The sequence below is a fragment of the Cherax quadricarinatus genome, chromosome 34 (genome assembly GCF_038502225.1).
Source record: "Cherax quadricarinatus isolate ZL_2023a chromosome 34, ASM3850222v1, whole genome shotgun sequence".
Taxonomy (NCBI): domain Eukaryota; kingdom Metazoa; phylum Arthropoda; class Malacostraca; order Decapoda; family Parastacidae; genus Cherax; species Cherax quadricarinatus.
In genome coordinates this window covers 10,865,399-10,891,305 of record NC_091325.1, presented here as the reverse complement: position 1 = coordinate 10,891,305, position 25,907 = coordinate 10,865,399, and the positions used below count along the sequence as shown (strand labels likewise).

The 25,907-nt window shown below is 39.9% G+C and overlaps 1 protein-coding gene across 9 annotated transcripts in view; it reads left to right on the top strand.

Moving 5' to 3' along the window:
• The window catches only part of LOC128693776 (uncharacterized), a 204,135-nt gene that overhangs the window by 136,396 nt on the left and 41,832 nt on the right, over positions 1 to 25,907 (top strand). For all 9 annotated transcript variants that reach the window (XR_011392762.1, XM_053783629.2, XM_053783628.2 and 6 more), the window contains 3 exons: positions 12,392 to 12,456; positions 21,995 to 24,913; positions 25,099 to 25,299. Coding sequence is in view for 8 of the 9 variants with exons in the window: in XM_053783629.2 (XP_053639604.1) it covers positions 12,399 to 12,456; positions 21,995 to 24,913; positions 25,099 to 25,299 (3,178 nt within the window). In the remaining variant the exon portion in view is untranslated. The remainder of the gene's footprint in view (positions 1 to 12,391; positions 12,457 to 21,994; positions 24,914 to 25,098; positions 25,300 to 25,907) is intronic.

Sequence of the window (25,907 nt, the reverse complement as noted above, 5' to 3'; positions counted from 1 at the left end):
TCACCAATAAATCAAGAGTGTCCTACAACAGTTCCCTTGATATAATAAAGAGCTCAATGAAACAAATTGTCACTGGAAAATCTTGGGTCCCTAGAGTCTAATCCTCCAAAGTGTTTCAAGCTCGAAAAAAAAGGTGGCAGAATTAACTATTATATCCTGCATGACTTGACTTCCAATAAATTGAGACTATAACAATCACCAAATCTTTTAAATACCTGTACTGTAGTCCTATCATAGAGAATGATTACTCATGGCTGGTGGTAACTGTTTGTGGTATGCGGCGTTGAAGTTCCAATGGTAGATTCGAGATGGAGTTGAATCTTGATTCAGTCGAGTTGATCCTGGCAAGGTCGCCACTTCTGAAGGCTTACTCAGCCCTGTAACAACTTCAGACAGTATTACCAAGGCTGGCTCCTCCTCGGGAAAATTAATGAATAGAAAAAGAAATAATTCACAAAGATAAACACTTTATTATTTATTAAAGCAAACATAAAACAGTGAAACATGAAAGGTATATCCTATTTGAAAGAAAAATGAAAAATGAAATGAAAAAATGACATTTGAACTCTACGCTAATATATATAGATATAGTGATACTGGGGTGTCTGGTGTTGGTGACACTGCGTGTTGTTGAAATCGTAGCTGTGGCTGATGTAAGGGGGTTGGGGTCGCAGATGTTGGTGACAACCCACCGGCTCGTTCTTCAGAGTCTATAGCTGTGAATAATTAATCCAGATGACAGGAAAGCAGGTTCGTTACCACTGCTATGATGAGGGCTTATGTCCTGCGTCAGAGTACATAACAGGTAAGTAGATACAACATGGGACGTCTCTGGACGTTAGTCCATCTCCTTCAATTCTTCTCGTTGGTTGGCAGGTGACCCAATCTGTCATTCCAAGCTGGAAAGAGAGACAGGTTACCCACTGCTTAAGAAATCTCTCTCCATGATAAGTACAATACCTAAAAGACGTGGTGATTATTAAGACATTTAACATAAAGCAAGACTGAAAGGACTAAGTTTATTATTGGTCAAAAGTGAAGCTTTCAACCAATAAGTCCACTAGAATATGAGCAGGCGTGTACTTACAGTAGTGCTGGGAGCTGTGAGTCGAGTGATTACTGTTTGACCGGAGCCCCATACGTCACCTTTCGGGGGGGGGGGGGGAAGAAAGGGGGGGATAGCCGGAGCTAGACTTACCCTACCTTAACAAGCAGCCTGCAATCAAACTATCACTTTCGGGGTGGGGGAAAAAGGGGGGGGGCGTAGCGGGAGTTAGACTCGCCCTACCTTAACAACTAGCCGGCAATCAAACTATTGTTACCATATACTTGTTCGTTACTCCTATCTGTTGAACTTTTTCCTCACATTCGCCTAGCCGCCCCCATCCTCACCGAACATAGGTGCATTTACGGCAGGGAGACGGCTGATCAATTCGGATTTCATGGTTTTGTTTGTCACACATCAGAAGGGAAGTATGTTAGACATGAAGTCAACGACATCATAGAGAGAGAGAAGCCTCGCTACAGCCCGTTGCCCAGCTCAACGGGAACTCCAAGTACAGAGGTATGACGTAAGTCAAAAGCGTCCTGATGGAGCCATTATGCTACCCTGGAAGGATGGTAAGCAGATTGCCTGGGACTACACCTGTGCCACTACATTCGCAGACACCTACTTGTCATACTCCGTAGCTGAAGGGGGTGGAGCTGCCAGCCACAGGGAGACCCAGAAGGCCTGCAAATATGAAGGCCTCCCCCTTCTTATAACTTCATCCCAAAAGGGTCGGAAACCCTTGGAGCATGGGGCAAGTGTGCTCTAAAGTCCTTCATAGAGCTGAGTGAAAAACATCATAGAAACCAATGATCACAGAGTGGCCAGCTTCCTCTTTCAGAGACTCATTGCTGCGATCCAGAGGTAAAATACCTGCAGCATTCTGGGCACGTGGGCCACCGCCAGGGAGCTGGACGAAGTATTCGAGATGTACCTCTGAGATGTTATCTATGTTGTTCTGCTCCCTACTGTGTTTTTGTCAGTGTATTCTGTCTTTACCTAAAGTCTACATAGAATATAGAATATTGTGGGTGGTAGAAAAGAATATTCAGACAGCTTTAGGGAGAACCTTGAGTTTTCCCTGAAGCAAGTTTATTCTTTTCTCTGAGGATGAGTCCCCAGCACAGTTCCAGAGGTGGTATCTCTCTCTCTCTCTCTCTCTCTCTCTCTATGTATATATGTATATGTATATATGTATATATATATATATATATATATATATATATATATATATATATATATATATATATATATATATATATATATATTATAGTAATCAATATCAATGTACCACGCAGAAACAAGTGGATATATACAGAAAAAAATCGCAGTCAGCAGGATTCCATACTGCTACCGAGACGGACATGATTCCCAGGCTGCCTGGAATCTCGTCCGTTTCAGTAGCAGTATCGAGTCATGCTGACTGTGATACTGCAATTCACAGTCAGGTGTACATATATATATATACTCTGGTTGTTTTATATTTTGAAATCACCTGTTTACTGTGATCTTATTATATATATATATATATATATATATATATATATATATATATATATATATATATATATATATCATCTTTCTTTGCATATTTTCCCTCATACGAGTAAATTCTGTAATGTTGGGACCGGAAACTTATCGATTTCTGTTACTTCTATTTCTCAAACCAAAATTCCCGTATTTTAGTTATATTTTAATAAGTTTTCCCTTATTTAGTTGGGAAGTTCTGCAGCTTATTTTTCTTTTCCCGAATTAAGACCTTACATTTGTCAATGTTAAACCCATGCATACAACTTTTTCAGGCTTCTAAATCTCTTATTAATATCCTCAGCTTAATTATTCCACTAATTTTGTATAGTTGGTTTACAAATAGGATTTAATTCAAAACATCATTTACACAATTTATGACCAACACATGAGGACTTTTATTACAATTGGAGCAATATACAAAATTTCGTACTCCAGAATTGCTTCAGTTCTGTTTAAGAAAGCTGCGTATACTCTCACCAATCACTTTAATCACCTCTGTAAATCTTGAAAGTAAAACATTCGCAAACATATTTTAGCGTATTAGTTACACCAGTGCACGATTGTGAGGATCCTAGTTTATCTTCCACCCCCCCCTACCCCACGTCTGTCTGTCTCTGTCTGTCTGTCTCTGTCTGTCTGTCTCTCTCTGTCTCTCTCTCTCTCTCTCTCTGTCTCTCTCTCTGTCTCTGTCTCTCTCTCTCTCTGTCTGTCTCTCTCTCTCTCTGTCTCTCTCTCTCTCTGTCTCTCTCTCTCTCTCTCTCTCTCTCTCTCTCTTTCTCTCTGTCTGTCTCTCTCTCTCTCTCTCTGTCTCTCTCTCTCTCTGTCTCTCTCTCTTCCTCTCTCTCTCTGTCTCTCTCTCTCTCTCTCTCTCTCTCTCTCTCTCTCTCTCTCTCTCTCTCTCTCTCTCTCTCTCTCTCTCTCTCTCTCTCTCTCTCTCTCTGTGAGTACACTATCCTTGTCGGCACACAGGAGAGTACACAACAACACTTGGGAGCACTTACTCCTTTAAAGCACGCGCTTAGTCTCAACACTAAACTTCCCTCTCCCCAGCATACTAACATACGAAGCACTAGATTCCATCACAAGTTCGTCTATGTACACACACTAAACTTTATCACGTATCCTTGCAAATCCAGAGGCACACATGCGCCTCAACCCTTACCAAATGATGGAGGCAGTGTCTTTCGGAGTTGTAAGGAACCGTGTGCACATATGCTCACAAATCAAAAAGCACACAGACTTCTCAATCCCCATCACGTGCACTTGCCCAACACTGCACAAAGGCGACACACGTGGACAAGAGATGAAAAGAGCGAAGGCACCAGCTGCAAGTGAGGACCAAGTGATTCGTGTTAATACCGGGTTACAGTTTTTATCCTAGTCTGAGAAGTGGTTTAGTTCTAGCACATTTTGGTGCTACCACTATCACCCCATGATCCGTGAAATTGGAGCTGTCTTCTACTTCCTTGGATCAAACATCATTACCTTCCATTCCTCCTAAGAGTTTAGGGCCTCCAAATAACTATATTAATAATTATTGCTATCATAGATGGCTCTCCAGCACATTTTCTATATTTGTACTGCTACCTTTAAGGTTTTCTACTTCCACGTTCCTCTACACAAACAGGTGACATGCGGCGGCCTACGAGAAACTGGAAGGACCCGATTTTGATTTCCGGATGGAGAGAGACGTATTGTCAAATCCCCTTGAACATATTTACCTAGCAATAAACAACTGTCCGACTATTACTTGACAGTTGTTTGCCTTAATCTGGGGCAAAAGCTCGAGTGCTAATGATATTAATGAAGGTGACACGCACTGTGCCTCCAACCGGAATGTCAGCCGGATGTGATAGACATGAGTCGACCCCCCGCGCAAAGGGCGAGTCCCAAATTCGGTGCTGGCTTATCTCCTCTCATTTATTTTTTCAGAGAAGTTTTTGTGAGTAGCTTTACCATCAACACACCCCAGTAGTAGTCACTGCTATGCTACTTTGTATACCTACCAGTGCCATCAATCACAAGTTGCTCGACAGCGCACATCCACGTCCCATTTATGAAGCCGAAATCACGAAGCTCCAGCTAAAGGATCAGCGGGATATCTCAAGTTTCGTATTCACGACGAATTCTCCGAGAAACCCACAAGTTGCTAGTGAGGCCAATGCTTCCTGACAAAAAAAAAAAAAAAAGTCTAAACCCCTCCGTGTAAACTTTAATTGTTGCATGGAATGCAGGAACAATAATACAATTGGTTACAGATGCCCTAAAGAACACAACAATATGTGGTGTACTCAAAATATCTGGGAACAATCCTATGTATATCTGAAAATGTTAAACTAATAACGAACAACTTCAGTGTGACTCACATGGATTACAAGACTGGTCAAGCAAGTGGCGGCTTGAGCCTTATCATATTAGAGAGAGGAAAGAGATCAAAGATAGTCACGAATCAGCAGTTCTGGACCTAATCTGCACCTCGGATATATGAGGAATAGGGAAGTTAACCTTATTAAACGCAAGCGACTACATGGTCTTCAGCTTCGGGTACATGGAAATGAGTCTAGAAAGAAGGGACCGGAAAAATGGGCGAACAGATGAAAGCTAAAGAAACTGATGACACAGCGAACGTCAGAAAGTATTTCCTCTGTATGAGTGTTGGTATGATCGAGCTCAAAAGGCTCGGAAAAATACTTGGCCATCCTTGAATAACAGAAGAGTTGAACCAGGAAGATACTTTAGACTTCCACATCCATAACTAAGCGAGTACAGATGAGTACACACAGAAATCACAATCTGTATAAATTAATATTAATAGTAATCATCTTTATTTCTACAAGTACATGATACAACTTGTACGGACCTAGCTGACATCAATGACATACATACTCTCTGTAGAAAGCCCCTGGTAATGCAGAGCATTTCGGACAAATTAGGTTAATTTTGCTCCTAGGATGCGACCCACATCAGTCTGCTAGCACCCAGGTATCTATTTACTGTTAGGTGAACACGGACAGCAGATGTCTTAAGGAAACTCTCTCAATGTTTCCACCCGTACCGGGACCTCAGTGTCTGAGCTAAGTGCTCTACCAACCGAGCTACGGGACCACCATGGCCAACAAGTACATCCCTCTGACCATGGTCCAGGTGGGTGAGTGTGTCCCCGGCGATAATAAGGAAATGTGCACTCCTCGGTCCCCCCCTCCCCCTTATTGTCAGTCCACATCCAGCCCACTTGCCCCCACCCCCTTCACCCATCTCACCAACATCTCTACCTAACTAATCCACAGTTTCCACACCATCTCACCCATACCTTCAGTCATTTCACCCATACTCCAACCCACTTTGTCTGCCCACCTCTCACCCAGACATACTACTCTTCTCTCCCACAGACTCTCCTACAACTCATCCCCCACAAACCTGCAACACTTCACCCCACACACCTACAGCACATTACCGTTATACCTACAACATTCGCCCCTACATTTGTATTACATTCCTCACACACCTACGGTACATTCCTTTCACACCAAAACATTCCTCACACACCTACAACATATTCTCCACACACAACGCATTCCCCACCTACAACACTTTCCCTTCACATTAACACATATCCCACCTTCAACACATTACCCACACACAACACTTTTCCCCCACATACCTACAACATTTTTCCCACACAACACTTCTTCTCCCCCCCCCACACAGACAACCTCAACACTTGTCTTGTATTTCTCATGTTCTTCCTTATCTGCTGAAACACAATGCCTACATTTTATATTGTAAAATTAGTTCAATTGCGTACCGTGTTAATGATCTGGCAGTCTAAAAAAAAACATGTAGGTCACCCACTCGTCCCATCCTGTCTAAATTAACATATCTTGACACTCAATTAAGATTAAAGAACAGGATTTGCGATCCCTAAATCCTGGCTGAACGAAAATCTGGGCCGTTAAATGCGTTGCACTCATTGCACTTGCAGGATGTATTAAAAGTATTAGAATAATGTTTTTTTTTCCAAAGTATTTCCATAATCACAGAATTGATTATTGATCACTCAGTTCTTATTTGCAGGATTATGGTAAAGCAGATTATTTTCTTTAGTTCGCTTTAAGAAGCATTTCTCAAATACCTTTAGGAGGACGTAGGATTCTAGATTCCCAAAATGCTCCAATCAGACTGGTTAAAGTAAGTTTAACATAATGACTACCAATTCTTATCATCAAGAGGACACTTTCCAATTTTTGGGTCGCTAGGTAGACTAATATCTGTTTTTTTGTGGCTTTCAAGAATTTACAGCTAAATAGTCTATTCCTTCAGCCTTTCATAATTTAACTGGGTGATATTCTTTGGTGTGATGTGTATATTCAGAAATATTTTCTCTCCCTTTGTCTGTAGCATCTCTCTTCTCAAGTTATAGTCAGTAGGCAGTCTTCTCATTCCATACCTTATTCACATGCTTTAAACTTATTACGGAATTCTAATGGTTGTCTTCCTGACCTCGTTTGAAGTCAGTTATTTTGGAGCCTCTTTGTGTCTCCTATCATATTTAAAAGATGTGAACTGACTGAGCATAAACCATGTTGTTAATCAATATTTTCTACTTCTCACAGCCCACACTTGGACGTTTCAGTTCGTCCTAAGCCTTTATGTAATTTGATAATGATCTAGAACGGACCAAATGGTGTGAAGTTTCTTCTTTAATGTGTGAGTGAGAATTATTGGCAAATTGTTTCAGCCACAATGCTGACACTGTTTCATGTACCACTTCTCTTTTAACCCTAACGTTGTAAAAGAGCGTCTTCACGTCTTTGACTCGTCTTAGTTCTCAATCTCTGTCCCGCTCGTCTTGATCCTTTGATTCGTTGACAATGAAAACAGGCTGCCTATTCTCTAGAGAATTTTGTTTATCGTGATTATATCTTCTCGTGTTCTCCGTTTCTCCAACTTTTATAAGATTCAGCTCATGCGGTCTTTCTCTGTAATCTTTGTTGGTTTAGATATATATCTGCTGGCAGATTTGTATGGTTGACTGAATGTGGACTTTACTCAGGAGCTGTGTTATTGAAGAATTGATTTTATGTGTATGTGTCCATTTGTGTATTCGTCCGTCCGTGTCTCCGTCCATTCGACTGTCAACGATTCTACAAGGAAGTTCCTGCTGCCGCCGCAGTGCAAGGCTGAAGAGATTTTAACTTACGAAGGCCGGTACGGCACTTGGATAAGAAATGCACTCATTTTTATCAGCAACTTATTCAATGCTGGTTATGTTCACGAGTTTCTGTCAAAGCTAAAGTAATCACTAGAGACATTCCTACGAAGTGCTACATGCTCTACAATAATATAAACTATTTAACACTGATAAAAACGACTGAAACTCAATATGCTGCATAAAGGAGAAGATAAAAATCCTGAAGAAACTGGCATTCCGTTTGGTTTCAGTTTCCTGACCGACAAGAAAAGTTGATCGTAGACGTACTTTATCAGTAGCGTTCAGAGATTTTTTTCTTCCAGTGCTTCCAAAACTATATCATAATTTCTAGTCAGTGGCGAAAGATGTTCTTCAGGAATGTATAATTGTGATTTCGCGCTTTTTCAAAGTTTTCACCAGTATGTGATGTTAGCGCTGTTGATCTTCGTTTATTTTTTATTGCTTTGCTGCATTATATGAATACAGTTTAAATCGTAATGAACGACTGTCCGTGAATAAACAGAGGGTTGGAAATGAGGGCTCGAACCGTGGTCCCGAGTTTAACAGGTCCAACGCTATACCTCTGAGCTACGGGGCTTCTAATAGGAAAGTCGCAGATGGTGGCCACTGACGGTGAGACTTAAGTGGCTCACTGACCACAGTCGTACTGTGTCCTCGGTATTTCGTCCATAATAAGCGTAATTCTGTTTCTATTAAGCTAAAGCTCAATACCAGAAGTTATATTTGCTTGAATTCTGCATAAAGGGGAAAATTATTTTAGGGTAATTTAATTTTTCCAATGGCTCTCTCTCATTCTGCAGGTCATCATACGACTAAGACTTGACCTGTTTACTGACAAACTTACCTAACCTAACCTTTATATCATTCTCTCCATAACACCCTCACATAGCTTTATATTATGCTCTAAATTTTTCCTCAGTAATTTTGTTACCTTAACTGTTTTCTCTGTTCTTGTCTGAAACCTTAGGACAGTTTAGCGACTTTTTTTTTCTACTAACGAAGCTTATTTCTCATTCTTGTTTGCATCTTCTCTTCCTTATAGGATAAGTCTGGCGTGTGTCTAGTGGCACTGCATTTGTCCTTTCCAACCACTGGTTTAGATTAGCTTGTTGTCACATTTTCATGCATGTCACTTCACATTCGCCCTCCTCTGAGTGTCTCATGAAGCAGAGAGAGCGAGTTAACGCTTTCTAATCCAAAATCATTATTCCTCTTAATCTTGTGTTTTATTCATTTTCTCTCTACTTCCGACCACCCATTTTCTAGTCTTTTACGTAGATAAGTAAAGACCCATGTACAGCATTTGAGTATCTTTATTGCTGAAACGTTTCGCCTGCTCTGCAGGCTCCAGCACAGTACATATAGGAACTATTTATATTCTCCTCCGAGCATCTTCGTCTTCTAATAGCGTTTAGATTTATTTACTTTTAACAAAGGACAGTTGTTATGGGTCCCCAGAAGAAAATTATTTCCAACCAAACAAATGCTTTCTTTCCCAACACTCGCACCAGCCTACATTAATAATGTGGGTGGGGCCACCCGCACCAGCAGGCAAAGCCCTGCTGCTGCGAATGTGGGGCAGAACATATTCAGGCAGATGACCTGTTGAGCAGGTATTAACCACATTCGACCACTCTGGCTCTTATATCTGTTTAACTTATTTGTAAATTCCCTCAGAATATTTACATAAATAACACTGCTAGAAATCTTGCTCTGCTTATCTATTGGTTTATAGCAAGTAATTTCCATTCTCTTTTCTAACGCTGAATCGGTTAGAGTTCTATCCTGGTAAGGTGGGGAAGCTTTCGTTCCACTGGGTTTTAGTTTTGTAGTGGGCTTTTGCTCTACATAAGACAATTTGTACACTTTGGTCATCTCCCAGTTAATCTTTATCCTTCAATATAATATAGGTTCAAGGTCTCTTAATTTCTTCTCAGCCAATAAATGTTTTTTTGCCTCTTGTTTACCCATATATTTTTTAGATATTTTTCTGTAAAGCATGTCATGCTTGAGCGGCTTGTACAACATTTTGCGCAATGACATACTAGCAATATTCTTCATTATTTGTCAGGTCGTCTTCGATATAATTAAGTGTCTATTAGTAATAGTAGGTGCAGAAAGTTTGAGACAAAATTACATCTATGACACGTCCAACTAGCGGCTCAAAGATAATGCATGCTCCTTACACACACACACACACACACACATATATATATATATATATATATATATATATATATATATATATATATATATATATATATATATATATATATATATATATATATATATATATATATATTGTATAATAGGTACCACCTCTAGAGCTTTACTGGGGACCCTCATCCTCAGAGAAGACAATAAACGTACCTCAGGGAAAACTCAAGGTTCTCCCCGGAGCTGTTTGAACATTTTCTTCTCCTACCACCCCCCTATATTTTATATTACATGTGAACTTTATTAATAGATAGAATACATTGACAGAAACACAAATATGAAATACATTGGTACAATGTATCAAAGGTTATGAATCTCCTCCAGCTCCTTAGAAGCCAGACGCGAGCCTAGTATGCAGAATGCATTTCCCCTCTGGATGACCACGCTGAGGCACTGGAACATGAAAGTGGCTGCTCTTGAGTACCTGGTGGTGTCGATGAGTCAGGAGCCCAGTTCTTTAAGGAAACGTGTGGCATTTTTTCCCCAAGATCCCAAGGTCTCTGATCCCACTAGGACAAATTGATACCGTTGGCTTATGTCCCTGTACTTGCCGATCTTGTACTCCTCCTTGTGATCAGCATCTCCTCCCTGTCGCCCGACACTGTGATGGATGTAGGTGTCAGCGTCGACACAGGTATAGTCCCATGCTAAGAGGTTGCCATTTTTCCAAGGATAGATGGTGATCCTATCTGGGCGGTTTGCTGGGTTGTGGGTATTGTTGGCTGCTAGTGATCGGGGCTCTCTGTTGGCTGGGCATCCATCTGTAGCAAGGTTCTTTTCATTATGTCGTTGACTTCATTGTGTCTTGCATGCCAGCCCTTGGTTTTGGAACAGTTAAGACCATGTATACCATATTGATCGGCTTGCGCATCACCGCAAATACACTAATATTCACTGTGAATTGGGGCAGCGAGGCGTGTTCCCATTGCTGAAATGGGAACTGTTTGGAGGAAGTCCCCGGAGTGAGGTGCACTCTCAGCTTGGAGACGAGCAATCTCCCTATCTGATGTTACAGCCATAAACATGCTGGCAAGCACCTGTTCAGCGATGGGGCCATCCCAACTTGTCTGTAGGCCAGTGCTGCAGCAAGAGTCTCCCATTCAGCGATGGCACTGGCGTAGCTGGGGTCCTGTGTTCCTTTGTTCAATAAGATCACGGTAAACAGGTGATATCACAATGTGCAAAACAGCCACTGTGAAAAAATAGCGAAATTCCAAGCGCTTTCGTGACTTCTCACATTATGAAGGAAGTCACGAAAGTGCTTGGAATTTCTCTAATTTTTCACAGTGGTTGTTTTGCATATCAAATATTATGAACAGATTTAAAACAGAATTTATTGCAGCTTAAACTGTCCCAACCCTCTTTATTTGTCTCCACACGTACCTCGAGGAGTTCACAAAGAACCCGTGCTATATTTGTATATTTTTTTTCTTTGTGGTATGTTATAATTTATATTTTATGGATATAAGACAACTGGCTGTGGCTCGTACGTTGGATTGCATGCAGCCAGCAGTAACAGCCTGGTTGATCAGAGGCCTGGTCACAGACCGGGCCGCGGGGGCGTTGACCCCCGGAACTCTCTCCAGGTAAACCTAACTTAGGAACTGGGTGCAAACCGTGACTTAACTGCTCTGAGCACGGGTTTCATTATAAGTTCCTCCGGCGTATTGTCCATAGAGATGATGTTCCTAGTGTTAATTGGCGAAAAAAATATACATCTTCCTTACCCTTCCCAGTGGTACCAAGCGAGGAACTTACGGCCGTTACTTTCCATCCATTCCGAGCTGGGTTACTCCAGTCAGCACTAGGTAGGCGTCTCCTCAGGCTGATGCAAAGTGAAAATCTGTTGCCTTATCCTAACGATTTTATGCTCTCTTATAACTTTCGTTATGTCCACCCGCTCGGAATTTGTATAGAGTTCCGCGCATACTTCATATTTTTCAGTGTGTGTTTGAGAGATTGAACTAACTTCTGTATTGTGTATACCTGAATAAATTTACTTACTTACTTACTTACTTACTTACTTTCCTTTCAGCATATGATTTACAATTATTTTTCCATCGTGAAACTGTAACATTTCTGATTCTCTAATCTCCAGTCTTTAAAAAAATCTGAATAATTTCGTTTAATAATTGACCAGCCGAAGAAACAGTACATGGATTGTGCAAGTGTATAATGCATGTATGTACAGGTTATATACACAGAGAGGTGTGTATCTGTGTGTATATACATAGCGATAACTCTAAGCCCCATATTAATTCATCTTTAAATAACCCTCGGTAGGACCCACTAGCAATCGATGGACCTTAAATCTTGCAAGCTAATATGCTACACAATAAATTATAGAAAATTCTCGAATATAACACATGCTTTATTTCTTGCAGAACGACAATGGCGCCGCCAGCCACTAGATGGCTCTGCCTACACCTCCTATTCCTACTGACTCATAGTAAGTTATTTTTATTTCGTGATATCCGCTTTAATTTTCAAACGTTAATTACAGGACAGCATTTCTTAAAGTTTTAGATATCTGTTGAAATTTAATAGGAAGTTTCCTGATTACCTGAGGTTACCCAGTCAAAAAAATACTGTACTGTTTTATTTTTATAGCCTTTCTCCCTTCTTTGTTTCATTTTTCAGCGTATTTACGCATTCGTGAAGCATTTGTGAATCTTGAGACACTTATGCAGCATATGGGAATCTTTATTCAGGAAACGTTTCGCCTCATAGTGGCTTCATCAGTCCAATACAAAGAGGAAGGCGTAAGGAAAGGAGGAGTATGAGGTAATCAGTCCCTCAGCCTGGAGTCGATGTGTTCAGTCCATCAATCTACAAGATTGATGGACTGAACACATCGACTCCAGGCTGAGGGACTGATTACCTCATACTCCTCCTTTCCTTACGCCTTCCTCTTTGTATTGGACTGATGAAGCCACTATGAGGCGAAACGTTTCCTGAATAAAGATTCCCATATGCTGCATAAGTGTCTCAATCTTCAACTTGTCGGTTTTTCAAACCATTCATCACACACATTTGTGAATCGTTAAAAAATAAAAGTTGATAATGTATTTATAAAGAATTACCTTTTTACGTTTTTAAATCATAATTGTTTGGTATTCTTAGCTACCCGAGACAAAATCATGTAGGCCGAAACATGTCAAGTTCAGTAGATACATTCTCTAGCCTCAAAAAAAAAAAAAATAAATGAATCTGTATAGTAAGTCTACAGGCCCAAAAAGCAAGGCTTGTTCACATCAGCAACATTCAGTCAAAAAATTTTCAACCTTTTGTTTAAAAATACCCAGTCGTTCGGTCTTCTCAGTTCAGGCACAAGTCGTGATGTATACGATTGGACTTGCTGGAGTTTCACAATGTGTTTCTCTGTACTGTTGTCCACCGACATGAAATACTTAAGAAATGATCGCACGTATGTGGCGGAGAGTTTACCTGGAGTTTACCTGGAGAGAGTTCCGGGGGTCAACGCCCCCGGGGCCCGGTCTGTGACCAGGCCTCCTGGTGGATCAGAGCCTGATCAACCAGGCTGTTGCTGCTGGCTGCACGCAAACCAACGTACGAGCCACAGCCCGGCTGATCAGGAACTGACTTTAGGTGCTTGTCCAGTGCCAGCTTGAAGACTGCCAGGGGTCTGTTGGTAATCCCCCTTATGTGTGCTGGGAGGCAGTTGAACAGTCTCGGGGCCCCTGACACTTATTGTATGGTCTCTTAACGTGGTAGTGACACCCCTGCTTTTCATTGGGGGGATGGTGCATCGTCTGCCAAGTCTTTTGCTTTCGTAGTGAGTGATTTTCGTGTGCAAGTTCGGTACTAGTCCCTCTAGGATTTTCCAGGTGTATATAATCATGTATCTCTCCCTCCTGCGTTCCAGGGAATACAGGTTTAGGAACCTCAAGCGCTCCCAGTAATTGAGGTGTTTTATCTCCGTTATGCGCGCCGTGAAAGTTCTCTGTACATTTTCTAGGTCGGCAATTTCACCTGCCTTGAAAGATGCTGTTAGTGTACAGCAATATTCCAGCCTAGATAGAACAAGTGACCTGAAGAGTGTCATCATGGGCTTGGCCTCCCTAGTTTTGAAGGTTCTCATTATCCATCCTGTCATTTTTCTAGCAGATGCGATTGATACAATGTTATGGTCCTTGAAGGTGAGATCCTCCGACATGATCACTCCCAGGTCTTTGACGTTGGTGTTTCGCTCTATTTTGTGGCCAGAATTTGTTTTGTACTCTGATGAAGATTTAATTTCCTCATGTTTACCATATCTGAGTACTGGAGGAATTTGTCTGGATTTTTTTCCTTTCGTGCTTCTCTCTCATTTCTGTCAGTTTTTGTTGCATTTTTTTTTTCAAAGCTCCATTGTACCTGCGTTTTCTATCCTTTCATTTTCAGTTGAATTTTGCCAAGGGATCTTCCTGTGCATTTTGTTCTCTTGTGAACTAATTCAAACTTGTCTGAAATTTATTACATTTCCGGTTAAAAATGTAATCATCTTAGGTGACTTTTCTGCTATGTTAAATGTCTCAATGAATTTGCAAGGAATAGTATTATTCCTTCGTAATGTTTATTTTTGTAAACAGTTTCTCAGTTGTACAATTATTAGGTAACAATATGTCAGTATTCGGTGATCGCTTGGGCCGACTGAAACTTCATACTTCATTTGCTCAGTATTCTTTTCTTGTTATTATGGTTCATCAGCTCTTTTTTTTCACTGTCTCAGGACTCGTGGCGTACTGTCTTCGGAATTTCTTCATTGCTGAGACGAAGAACTCTTCTCTATTTCTGGGACATATACTGGCGTCTTCGCGCCTCATTGCAGTCCTAGTGCTAGCAATGAAGGTTGAAACTTCCTTGGACCCTGAGCTTGGCCATGCTTGCTGCTTCATGTATTGTTTGCCTCATAGTTATTGCTTCCTTACTGATGCTACGTATCCACGCATGGTTCTTCTGTCGCTTAGTGGTGCATTATAATAGCTGTTAACGCCGAGAAGTCTTCGGTGGTTAGCTTTCCAGTTATGTAATCAGTGAAGTCATTGCAATAAGAGATTTTAATTATCTTGAAAATACATCTCTTCCTGATTAATGGTACATAGTTTCCAGGGCTTCAATATTTCCAGTGTATGTCTTCACTCGGATTTTAGTTTCGATTCTCAGTATCCATATGCATGATTCTGATAAACGTTCTGACATGGCCAGTGGTTAACCAGTTGTGGAAGGGGAAAAATGTTACGAAGAGGAAAGAAAATGATAAATGGAGATAAATTTAGTTTGTGCTAAAAGAATGTGCTTTAAGATCGTAGGATATAGGGTTAGTAGGTGATAGAGGAGGGAATATGTAAGAGTTAGGGGCGTAAAGGAGGGAAAGGGAACAGGTTGCTTAGTGATGGGGGCGCGTTCATGATGGTGGGAGAGAGCGGAGGCGATTTCCTCATGGTGGAGGGAGAGGAATCGAGTTCATGATGGTGGGGGAGGGAGGACTCTTAAAAAGAGGGTTACAAAAAGGAAAGAGGCCACTGGCCAGGACTGTATTTTTAGTGGTATATATCTGGGTGGGGCTCCTTTGAATCTCGGGATTAAATAATCCATTATGTCTTTTGATTTTTTTTTTCATTTCGTTGTATCACTGCATTCCCGAAAGGGACGCTTGCATTCTTCCATACATGCTCATTCAGTATAATAATTTATTCTAATTTCCTCTATTCCATTCTCTTGTTTTCACTTCTGGTACGCGGTCAAACATCAGGATGCATTCTTCTGTTGCTCTCTTAGGTACTTCATATTCTACCTCCCAGTGTCATTTTCTCTCTGGCTGAAAATTAAGCGAAGGTTAGTTGATACAGTTGTTTCCATGATTGTTGTTTAACATTTTAACCATAGGAAACTAAAATTCTTCAACTCGCAATCTACTAGCATTTCTCTTATATATGTTCCAAGTTCCTAGGCTTTGTGTATTCCTGTGCTCCCATCCACAGAATATATGCAGGATACATGAACTAGCCGTTACGGGGGAGTCAATAAAGTTCTGTAAATTTTACAGCGTTTGTCTGTGAGACAGCCTACAGTTAGAAGAATCATTCTTATCACTTACATTGATTACAGAACACTGTTTACCATTTGGCTCTCAGTTTGCCTTCTTTTAATGGCACCCATCAGAAAAATTCGGAGCAGATAGTTCTGCATTTTCTATTAAAATCATGCATGCTGCCTCATTTTGTCTTTTGTTTTTATAACATCCAGTAGCAAATTCCTTTCTTATCTGGATATTTCAATGAGATTCCAATAATTAAGGCATTTGAATTTACACGGTCAGAAAAAAATAGCTTTATATTAACAAAAAAAGGCACAGTACCGTGACTGGAACGATACACAAATAACCCGCACATGTAAATGGTCCAAGTCGGACCGAAACGTCGTCGTAAGCTTCTCTCTTTTATGTGCGGGTTATTTGTGTAGCTTTATATTCTTCATTCTCGCTTCCATTGATGGTGCTCTTATTATATAGCAGAATCATAGTCAGAAACTTGCTAGTATTCGAGTATGTTTCAGAAACCGTTTAATAATGCAGTAGTTGCAAGAGTCAGCGTCCTGTTCTAAACACACATGGATGTGGCTTCTGTTACTGTGTGATTCCTAATGTTTTACGGTTTTCTCAACACTCGTTTATTTCGAACAAGTAATGTTAGTGCTACCAGTCTATATTTTATTATTACTTTATTGCTGCCTTTATGGTATGGGGCTCATTCAGTAATTAATGGAACTTATGGGATGACGTTTGTCTAGAATCTTAGAAGATAATGTTTGTATTACTGTATTTTGCAATTTATTATAAGGGTACATACATCTGGGGCTGGCGCAGAGAACATGACATCAAAGGTGGCTTTTGCAAAGTCAGGTGAGGTTAGAGTCGTGTCAGAAATGTTAATAGTTTTGTGTTGCACTCGTGAAAAAAATTGTGGGTTGTCAACCTCCACTGAACACAGAATCGTAATGTGTCCTCAGTGTTTCGTTCATTTCTTTTTCATCTGTATCATCTGTTTCCCTAAAGGCTTAATACTCGACGTGGTTAATAAAGAAAAGCCATGTTAAGAAATTTGGTTGATTTATTTTCAGTTTCAGCCTCATAAACTAGTCTGTTTATTTCATTTTAAGTGAAAGGTGTATTATTTTTAATAGGCCTTTTTTCAGAATTTTTAAATTAAATAATCCCTTAATTTATTTTGTAAGAGCGCAAACGATTGCCGACAAATTGAGGTAAAATGGACAGGAATTCATTGACTTAGGACACCTTTAATGAAGTCTTTTCCGTCCTTCGACCTTGACCACTTTAAATAAACGACGAATATGAAAGGAGACTTTAATTATTTTGTAAAATTCTTCTTTGTTAAACGGTGGGTTGTATGCATCTTTGTTTTGAATGTCTAAAACTTAATGGTCAATATTACTGGTTATGGAATTAACATGTCACTGCACCTTCGTACCCTGTCCTTTACCCAAGAACAGTAATTTACCGCGGCAGCTACCTCAGCATGTTTCTCCCCCTAAGTCTGAGTGTACGCAGCCTTGGTAGGTGTGGCGTGCGTAGGTCATCCACCTCTGAATGTGTCGCTTCACACCTGCGCTTCCTCACCTGCCTCACTACACTCCCGGTAATGAATTGAAGGATATGAACAGTGTGGAAGGACAAGGTGATGAGAAGGGGTGGAGGGGTTGGATAATGAGGCAGGGTGAAGGGAGAGGGAGGAGGGGGAAGAGGCAGGAGCAGGGTGAAAGGGCTGGGTGGAAGTGCAGTGGGAGGTACAGTAATAATAATGTCTTTATTTCTACAAGACATGTACAAGGTATACAGGCCTAGCTAACATCAATGACATGCTACTATATAGAAAGTCCCTTGTTATGCAAATAATTTTGGGCAAATTCGGTCAATTTTTACCCAGGATACGACCCACACCGGTCGACTAACACCCAGGTACCCATTTTACTAATGGGTGAACATGGACAGCAGGTGTCTTAAGGAATGCCATGGAGAATTTGCTCCCACTTATTTACCCTTTTATTACACCAGATATATTTTGGTCTCGCCTTCTGACTCTTTTTTCCAGAGTGCCTGTTTTTTTCTGTATTTGTTTACTGCCAGGTGAGTTTTAGGCAAGACTCCTCATACTGACTGCCCATGTTCACATAGTAAATAAATACCAGGGTATTAATCAACTATTGTATGACGAATCCTGACTAATATATATATATATATATATATATATATATATAATATAATATAACTGTATACATAATTATACTCATGGGGAGCGCTAAACCGTAGGGAATACACAGCGCCTGTAGGGAGGGAGGGGGGAGGGAAGGCATTCAGGCTCAATTCAGGGAACTGAAGCAGAGATCCAATTCCATAAGTCAAGAGCGTGAAGGAACCTGCCTTGAGGGGAATTGCATACATATATGTTTTGCACATATATAATTGCTGAACAATATGTAAATATTGTTCAACAATTATAACATTTAGAGAAATAACAGAAAAATCCCAGTATCATTGCCTGAAAATTTATAACATATTTATACAAATGCAGATATTAGCTTAATTAATAAGTTAAATTTAAAACAGACATGTTAGTACAGTTAACATTTTATGAAAGTCAGAGGATACAGCATTTAGTTCAGATTGTCAACTGTTATACTCGTATGTCAACAATATATATATATATATATATATATATATATATATATATATATTTAGAATATTAAAGGGAAAAAATAAATAAGCGCGGTATATAGCAGAAAAATTAACTGGATACACATTGCTTTTAACAAATGTGAATGAACATGCGTAAGAGAAAATAACTCGGTAAATATATACGTAGCATATAATATAGTCAGTGGATATACATAGTTCTAATTAAAATTAGACTATACATAGCATATAACCGAAAGTCAGTAAAAAAATATAGCATATACCAAATGTAAGCGCGCGCGCGCTTACACACACACACACACACACACACACACACACACACACACACACACACACACACACACACACACACACACACACACACACACACACACACACACACATACACACACACATATATATATATATATATCTATATATATATATATATATATATATATATATATATATATATATATATATATATACATGTATATACATAATATTGCGTGTAAGGATAACTAAAGTGTAATGAACACTTGTCAACGTAAAAGACCATTCTGACAACCAGCTTCCTCAAAAAGAACTTGAAGAAATACTATAACTAGCTTGTGACGATGATTCACATTCAGTATACAGGAACTACTCTTCAGTGCTCTCTTGGCTACAGGCAAGATGGCTGGGATCACGCTATTCAACTCAAAATTGAGATATGGAATTTTATAGCGTTCGTCAATGCTCTTGCTTGTAGCCGTGACATAATGCATTGTCTAGAGTCGGATCGAAAATGAAATACGAATTTCATGTGTGGGGCTTTTGCCCCAAGTACGAACAATTTTCAGGCACAAAAGTGTAGTAAACTCTGGTCGTTGATACAAATAAACATAAAAGAGACTACGGTACTTCAAAGGTCTTGTATGTTTCGACATCAAAAGGAGATTTTCTTCAGTAGTCTTTTGAAGTGTTTTTCAATAAATTATATAGCACTAATTTGAACAAGTTTTTTTTTTTTCTCCGTGAGTTTTCTTTAGACCAAGAAAAATTGTTTTGATTGACGAGTTTCTTAAACTTTTGGAAATAGCATGTAAAAGTATGCTGAAGGCACTCTTCTACAAACTTTGGTATTCAGTACTTGAACTGAATAATGCTTCATACTAGATAAAGTCATCGGAGAGAGATTTGCTCTGTACGTCAAATGTAATATTATTAAACAAGGTAAAATTAACTTTAACAGGGGCTCTTTATAATATTGTTTCTAGTTAGTGCATTGAATCTAAGTAGGTGATTAAAACGCAGGTGCAGTGTACGGACATCTGAGCAATAAAGAAACCCATTACCCAAGTGTTATACATGTCTTATTCATCAACTTGTCTGTATCGTAAACTATCCATATGATAAATCTGAGTAATTCCACCAATAACGGCTTTCCAAAATCTATTAAGAACATAAGAATGGAGGAACACTGCAGAAGGCCTACTGGCCCATGCAAGGCAGGTCCTTATATCTTGAAATCACATATCACAATAATATTAGGATTTTCATGCATATTTCGAATTTGAAATAACAGCTGAAATGTCATTAGCTATATTTAGCTTGTAAACCTTAATAAGCTAAGGGCTTCTTTTCCTGTCAGTTATTAGATACCACATGTATCTGCCAGCCTTACTCTCCCTCTTTCTGCTTCCCTTACTAGCTCTCTATTTTTTTCCTTGTCTACACAGATAGCCTTCCAGTCACCGTATAGAAGTTTACGTAACAGATTTAGAGCCAAATCGTGATATTTTCTTCGACCATTTCCTGTCAACCAGTTTCGAGACGTAAGATAAATATCGTCGTAAGGTGGTTGCGAGGTGGTGGAGTGGAACCAACTAATGACTGCCGAGACATTAAACGTGAAGCAGTTAGTTTAGTTTAATATGTTTATTATGCACCCCATACCCATCCTGTGGGCGGTAGTCAAAAGATTACAGAGGTACATAATGGGTCCAGGGACTGGGCCTCAAAGTTTTGATAGCTGAGCAAGCTACAGAGGCAATGAACTCACAATTTACAAAGGTAATGAACTCACAATTTACAAAGGTAATGAACTCCAGGTAGGTCTAGTCACAATCATTACAAGTTACAAAGGTATTTACAGATTACAGAGGTACACAATGGGTCCAGGGACCGGGCTCCAAAGTTTTGATGGCTGAACTAGGTACAAGGTAATGAACTCACAAGTTACAAAGGTAATGAACTCACAAGTTACAAAGGTAATGAATACTGTAAGAATGGTTACTTACGTTTATACATGGCTGCAATCATGAACAAATTTTAGAGTAATGAGCAATTCACACTTCCACACATCCGGTTTTTAGTGACCCACCTCATTCGTTTTCTTGTTTTCTTTCTTTTGTGTAGTAATGGCCGTGGATGTAACAAGTAAATATAGTTAGTTTCTCATCATTCCAGCGTCCTTGAAAGGTATGACTTGTCAATCCACGGTCTTCGCTGGAAACTGAACACGTGAGTGGATGTACTGAATAATCATGTAACAAACTAATTGGAATGCGGGTCTTATCTTGCAGGCTTCAGGATAATCATTGGTCATGTATAGTTCGAAAGAGAAATGCAGGTATTATGATTGGAAGTGTAAACTCGAAAAGGAATGTGGGTTTTGACCTGTAAGCTTCTGTCGGAAACATACTGCATTACAGAGGCTGGAATGAGGGGTTCACGAGGCTTTGTCCCAAAAGCTTACGAGATGGGAAGGTATAATTAACAAATACTACATTGCATGATAGTCGTGTGCCAGTTGTATATTTATGACAATCCAATGGCATGGAAGTATAGATAAACTGGGCAGATGATTCATTAACTCTTATTTCGATTTAAGTCGTCCTTATTTTTTTCGCACTGATCTTAATCCTAGCGTTTCTTGTCTTATTTATGTTCTTGTTGATACTAAGGTTAATTTTATATATTGATTTTGTTATAGTTCCTGTTGTTGATGAATGTATATACTTTCCTATATACTTTTTTTATCCTCTTTGCTATTATTTTCTTGTTCCTGTTTCTATTCCTGCATTTGTAGTACCTGTTGTTTCTAGTATTGATTTTCTTATTCGTGTTATTGCATCTACTACTGCTGTTGATAATTGGGATATTATCTAATTATGAAGTGATCGTTGATGACAAAATATACAAAAGCACATGTTGTGCTAATTTACTAATAACGTTTCTGACAAATTATTCATTATATTGTATTTTGTTTTGGCATATCATTATCATGTGTTAAATGTGTTTCAATTTACAGTTGTGAAAGGACAGCTGAGCGTTGGGGGCGCCGATTCCTTCCTCATCGGAGACTTTGATGTAACTGGGAGTATAGCAGAAAATAATGCCGACTCTCTTATTAACGCTACTAATGATGCTGAGACGACCGAAGATGCAGAGAGTCACAACGCCCTCACGTCAGATGATCTCACGACAACTACTACCAAGCCTGCAGAAGATACAACCATTCCAGACTTCGAAGACCTAACAGATGAACTAGAAGCTACTACAGATTCTAGTGTTCTTCATGATGACAGACTTAACAAGAGAATGGGAGTTATGGAATATTTCGAGTCTCCCACTGACCTCGAGATGACGATAGATAGTTTCAAAGAAGCTGTAAGCACTACAACTGTACCCCAGCTGACACGCCGCATTATATTCTCTGGAGAAGTATCACTCACACCAACAGTTCCTGAGCAGTCTGCAGCATTTACTCGACCGTCATCATTAGTTCGTGTTCTCACTGATGAAGATGAGTGGTTGCCTAACTGGCCCTCGCATCTTTTGGATAATGGTAGCAGACCATCACGAAGGCCAACAATAAGATTCCCAACTGACCCTCCACCAACTGCAATTGCTCTTCCTTCAGTTTCTTCTGTTCCACAAGTGCCTTCGATTTTGCCATCGTTTACAGTAAGCAAAGTTCCAGTCACACAATACTTCTTTGATCTACCTTCAGTTGCCCCAACACCTGTTCCAGGACCTCTGTTTGATCAAGATGACCTCAGTTTGTCAGGTTTAGCCTCACCTTCTACTCAGCCCGACTTTAACCGACCGGTTATTGAACTATCCTCAAGCATTTCAGAACTGCAATCCAGCGCACTTTTTGAAGCTGCAAGACCATTTACTGTCACCCCCTCACTATCCAATTCGCATTCATCAATGTTCGCAGAAGCTGAAGTTACATTTGTATCTCATACTCAAGCCGCTACTCCAGCTACAGACTTTACTCCCTCTTTATCTTCTGTTATACCTAACGGGGTAGTAGGGAGTGAAGTTATTAACCTAGATGAACTGAATGGTGATAATTTAACAGTCATTGCTGATGAAGCCCAAGATTTGAGCCCACAAACCACGGGACAAAAACCTCCACAGGATCATCTAGATTCTCCTGGAGATGACGATTACTACGAGTCCACGACAGCCGGTGACATTTCTGTTGATGAATCTACTAGCACTGACTCAGTGTTACCAGGTATAGATGATCTACAACTTGTCTCTTCTGCCACCACCACTTCTCGAACTCCATCCATCCCTGCTAGTGGCAGTGGGCTAGTAACAACTACAAGAACAAATGCCCTGGGTAGTGTAAAGCCAACTTTTATACGTACTTCGCAGGCTGCAAACTCCTCTAGAACCCCCTTGTGGATGCTTTTATCGCAGTCATCGCCTTCTCGAACTGTAAATACACAGCCATTAAGCACGCAGCGAACATCTTCAGCCATTACCCCAGCTTCCAATACCATTACTGCTTTTGTCACTTCCAGATTTCCCAACGACGCGAGTATAACTGAAGCATTAGAATCGGAAGTCTCCTCAGCTCCTACCCTTACTCCCTCCACACTTAGCACTGAGGACATACTCGAGACTTTCGCACAGTCACCAACAACCAGTTTAAATGATTTTAGTGTCCAGCCCACACTCGAAAGCGACAGCTTAACAGATGTAATTTTCACTCCTTATCCAGAGGAATCAATATACACCACTCCTAATCTTGCCTCATTGTCTATCTTTCCTACAGAAGACATTACAGATTACTTTACTTCTAAACCTCTTGTTACCGAGAGTATAGAAATAGCCTCAAGTGATGCTATAAATTTAGATACCGAATTTTCAAAGAGTAAAATTCCATATTCTTCACAAACAATATTTCAACCAATATCTTTGGTCAGTCTGACAGAAGTAAATGAAGTGACACCTCTGACTGATAGTGCCACTTGGACGCCTGTTTTGGAATCAACAGAAAACACTATTCAGAGTATGCCAGTAGCCTCTTTAACTCCAATAACACTTATTACTGCAAATGTTTCTCATATGTCCCCAGAAATGACTGGCGGTTTTACACCAATTAGGAGTGAAACTATTCAGCCTAGTATTTTTACTGAAAATAGTGACATATTGCCTGATATTAGCAGCATTCCTTTCCCAATTTCTATCACTGCATTAGTTGAGAGCACTGCCACACACACTGCACCATTTGATGACTTCAGCACAGAAATTGCACCCTCTACTTCTGTCTCTGATTTCTTTGCTACCTCTATTGAGCAGGAAAATGGCCGCGAGTCAGAGAGTGCCATGCTTAGTGAACCTTCGGTTCTAGATGAATATTTAACCTCTAGTGTTATTGAAAATTATGAAGTTGAATCTTCTCCTATTGCTTTCCCTACAGCAGATTACACCCCTTTGAAGAATGAACATACCTCCATACCCCTGGTTACAGCATTCACAGAACTTGTATCAACCTCTCCCTCAAGCAGTTCTGCTGTTTCTGAGGAAAAATCCTCAGTGGTAGAGACAAACCCTGAACCCACTATTATAGTAACAGAAAAACTACCTTCTTTCCCAACTATGTTTGTTCCAGAAATATTCCCAAGCTCTTCTGGCATACCAGTTTCAGTTACCCCATCAGCAACAGATATAACAAGCAAATCTTCATTACCCCCACTTGCTTCTGTCTTGCTAGAGTCCTCGGAATCCACAATTACCCATGATATCCCCATGTCCTCAGCATCTGTAGCTACTCTCCCCACTTCCTTCGCTAGCTCTAACTTGGACTCACAAATATTGGTTGCCCCGACAGCCATAGGTGTCGCCACTGAAAGTTCCACACATGTACATCTAGAAGAACCCATTGAAGGTACTGAAGGTGGCACACATGGAGAATCTCCTGAGAAGGGTGAGAAATTTATTACATTCAAATGCAATACTGAATGAAATAGGTTGTATAGCTAACCTTTGAATATTAAGTTCTCACATCTTAAATAAAATAAAATTACATTATTAATTTTTGTCTGGATTGATGTTTCAGAAATTTCTAGTAGTCTTTAGGCCCAAAGTAAGTTTCTTTTTCTATTTTTAAAGAATCGACAACAGTGGAAAGGTCATCTTCCTCGTCAACATCTGGCACTCCCACACCTGTAACAGTGAAATCTCCAATGTCTACTACTACAGCAACAAAGACAAGCACAACTAAAGTCACAATCCCACAAACCACCACCACCACCACCACAGCAGTTCCCACAACATCCTCAAGTGAAGTGCCCATCTTTATAACCCCAACCGGTAGGATCTGTGTAATAAAAATATACATTTTTAATCTGTTGATATTGAAGAGCTGTACTATTTTAAGGGTTCAAAGTATTAGACCTACCCTTCCCTTCTAACATGTCTGTCCCATTCCCCAGAAATTAGAAGACTCTTATGTGTTTAGAGCTGCCTCATAATAATGAGTCGTGTCACTGCATTAGTGACTTGAACCGAAATGGCTGATGATCATATTTGGCAAAATTTATAAACTGTATTAGAACCCAGGAAAACATCATGCATTAGGACAAGTAAAATGTTGATTAATGTTGTTTTAGTACTTGGAATGAACATTATTTAATTTTCTCTGATTACCTTCAGCAATTTACATTAATATTGCTTTCTATGATCTTTGTGTAATACCAAAGTAAGTTTTGTTTCCTATTTAACATTTAATGTTTGCCCTTTTTATGAATGACAATGCTTTTGCATTCTGATGACGTTTTTGCTTTCAGTCCTGCTAGTGTTGCTATTTGCTATCGAAAAGCATTGTCACAATAAGCTTGCTTCTCTGTTAACAGCTATTTTGTTCACCAAATAATTTTGTATTTAACCTGTCTCTTATTGTAGGACGTTATTTAGCAATA